We start from the raw sequence: 2,557 nt of genomic DNA, 5'->3' as shown, positions 1-2,557 counted from the left end.
CGTTACGGGTAGGGGGATGACACTTGCATCGGCAACTCTAAGTCTCTTAATCCCATAAACTCTAAGCGAACTGTCCACTATCGCTTCGGGATCATGTTTTGGACCCATTTTACATGTTGCTACTTGATGATGTAGTGTTACTGCTAAGTGACGCAGTGCACATTCCCAGTAGGGATCAGAATCAAAACGAAACAGTTCACATCCTGGAACAGGCGTATCCAGCAATTGGGCGTTATATCGTTGAAATGCCGGAGTTTGGATAATTTCTTGTATGGCCCTGATCGACGCTATAAATGTTCTCACATCTTCATTGTACGCATCTGTTAAATAATTTCCATAAAGTTTGGGCTGAACATGAGGATCCTTGGATTTCAGCTTAATATAACCATAAGATTTAGGATGCACCAACATGGGTAATATCTGGCAGGCATTTTCGTTCTCAATGGGCTTCCAAATTCTGTTATACATTCTGTCTGTAATTCTAAACGTTTTTCTTGTAATTAATCCGAAGTCTGAGTGTAATCCGCCTCCCATAAAAATTAGTTCTACGTCTGGATAAGTAGGATTACGGTTGGTAAGGTTTAGATTTAGATACGCCAAAGCTTCCACACCTCCAAGAGTGCTTATTAGACTTGGCTGATTTGAGAAGTACTTTTTGAACTCGTTGATGCCGAAAGAGCTGGCCTTAAATACTATTGACTCGTTCAAAGTGATTACCAATTCTGGGAAGGACAGATGGTCGTACATTTTTTGACCCACAGGAAGATCTTTAAGGACGGGGATGTCGAGTTCGCTCAGATGGTACCTTGGACCGATTCCGGAGAGCATGAGCAGTTGTGGTGAGTGAAATGCTCCAGCAGAAAGGATTACTTCCTTTCTGGCCTTAGCAGTATAATACATTCCGTCTCGTTCATATTTCACTCCTTCAGCTTCTAATGTAATTGGATTTATAATGACTTTTGTTACAAGAGCTTTTTTAATGATCTTCAAATTGCCTCTTTCTTGTGCCTTTCTAAGATACGCCTTTTCAGCACTGCATCTTCTACTGTCTTGCAGAGTTGCTTGAACATATGATACACCTATTTGCTGGTAACCATTGTAATCTACGTAACTGTATCCCATTTGCTGAAGAGCCTCTATGAACGTTTCTGCGGATCGGGTTCGAATTGGAACATCTTCTACTTTAACGTATCCTTCGTGACCTCGATATTGTGAATCTTGGTGTCGTGTACGGGTTTCTTCTAACTTCATAAAATATGGAAGCAAATCATCGTATGACCATCCCGGGTTACCCATGGCTGCCCATTTGTCATAGTCCAATCGATTACCTCGGACATGTATCATGTAATTGATCAAAGAACTTCCACCGATACCTTTTCCTCTAGGCCAACTCATCCTTTGATCTTCGAGGCCTAAAAAGGACAAGTAAGCTTATTGAGCATTATTTTCTGAATCAAATGTACCAATATGTTACCTAAACTCATGTAGTCTTGTTTCTCCATGAGATTCTTCCAGTTGTATGGCGTAAACTGGAAAACCGGAGCAAGGATGGGCATATCGTGAACTTCCACAGGCGGATAACCCGCTTCTAACAATAAAACTTTCCATTGTGCTATTTCAGAAAGTCTATTTGCAATCGCAGATCCCGCTGATCCTGCGCCAACTATGATAAAGTCGAATTCTTCGCCGTTAATTGGTTTATCTAAAACATTTATCTAATGAAATAGCAATACAAAATATAGATAATATTATTATTATTTATTTGCGCTCCTTCCTTAGATTTTTACATCTCGATGTTTCTGGTATTTTGCCAGTCATTTTGTGTGCAAAAGGTTAAACTATTAGACAACATTGAAGTAGACTCAATGATAAATAATTGTAAAAGTACTAAAATTGGGATGAGGCACCGTAGAGAAGTAAATGTTAGGAAGGGAGGAGAGTACATCTTCACCGCTACTTATTAAATACGGGGTAGCTTTAAGGATATTAATACACAGCCAGGGTTAAAAGATTACGATGTTTAGATTTGCGGATGATGTAGGGATATATAAAGAGCGGTTACACGTAGGTGTAAATAAAATGGTATTGACACAAGGTTATGATATCAAAATAAATAAAAATAAAACGAAGTTATTGGTATATAAGGAATGTTAAAGTAAGGCTAGAGGTAGTATAAAAACAGAGGAGAAAAACTAGAATAAGTTGCTGATTTTCGATACGTGGGGAGCCAGATAACTCAATAAAGATAAAAAGTAACGAATAGCACAGATTGGGTGGTTTTTGTGTTCGCGATCGGTTAATTTGGAAGTTCGAAAATTATGGAAGTCAACAAGGTATGGTCTAAACAGATTGCATGACTCTTTCTCAGAGAGTGGTTTTCGGGAAATGTAAAGATTTTTGGATCAAAATAGGAAAAAGTGGATGCCCGTTCGGACTGAAGGCGTTATAATGTTTAACTAAACTTTGAAACTATTAAAGAAGACATTATTGTTGTTATTTTATTAATTGCTTCCAAAAACTTCTGACAGAAATCATTAAGAAATGTTTTAATTAATTA

The 2,557-nt window shown here is 38.1% G+C and overlaps 1 protein-coding gene across 1 annotated transcript; it reads right to left on the bottom strand.

The window, feature by feature from the left end:
- Nucleotides 1-6: 6 nt before the first annotated feature.
- On the bottom strand, nt 7-1,163 carry LOC112905774 (glucose dehydrogenase [FAD, quinone]-like; the record flags this gene model as incomplete). The annotated part of the gene is made up of 1 exon (XM_025978840.1): nt 7-1,163. A coding segment is annotated over exon 1 (1,116 nt), but the record flags the coding sequence as incomplete, so codon positions are not given.
- Nucleotides 1,164-2,557: the final 1,394 nt, after the last annotated feature.

This window comes from Agrilus planipennis, unplaced genomic scaffold (assembly GCF_000699045.2).
Source record: "Agrilus planipennis isolate EAB-ADULT unplaced genomic scaffold, Apla_2.0 scaffold714, whole genome shotgun sequence".
Lineage (NCBI taxonomy): Eukaryota > Metazoa > Arthropoda > Insecta > Coleoptera > Buprestidae > Agrilus > Agrilus planipennis.
The sequence above is the reverse complement of the archived record's forward strand: the minus strand, read 5'-3'. Positions and strand labels throughout refer to the sequence as shown.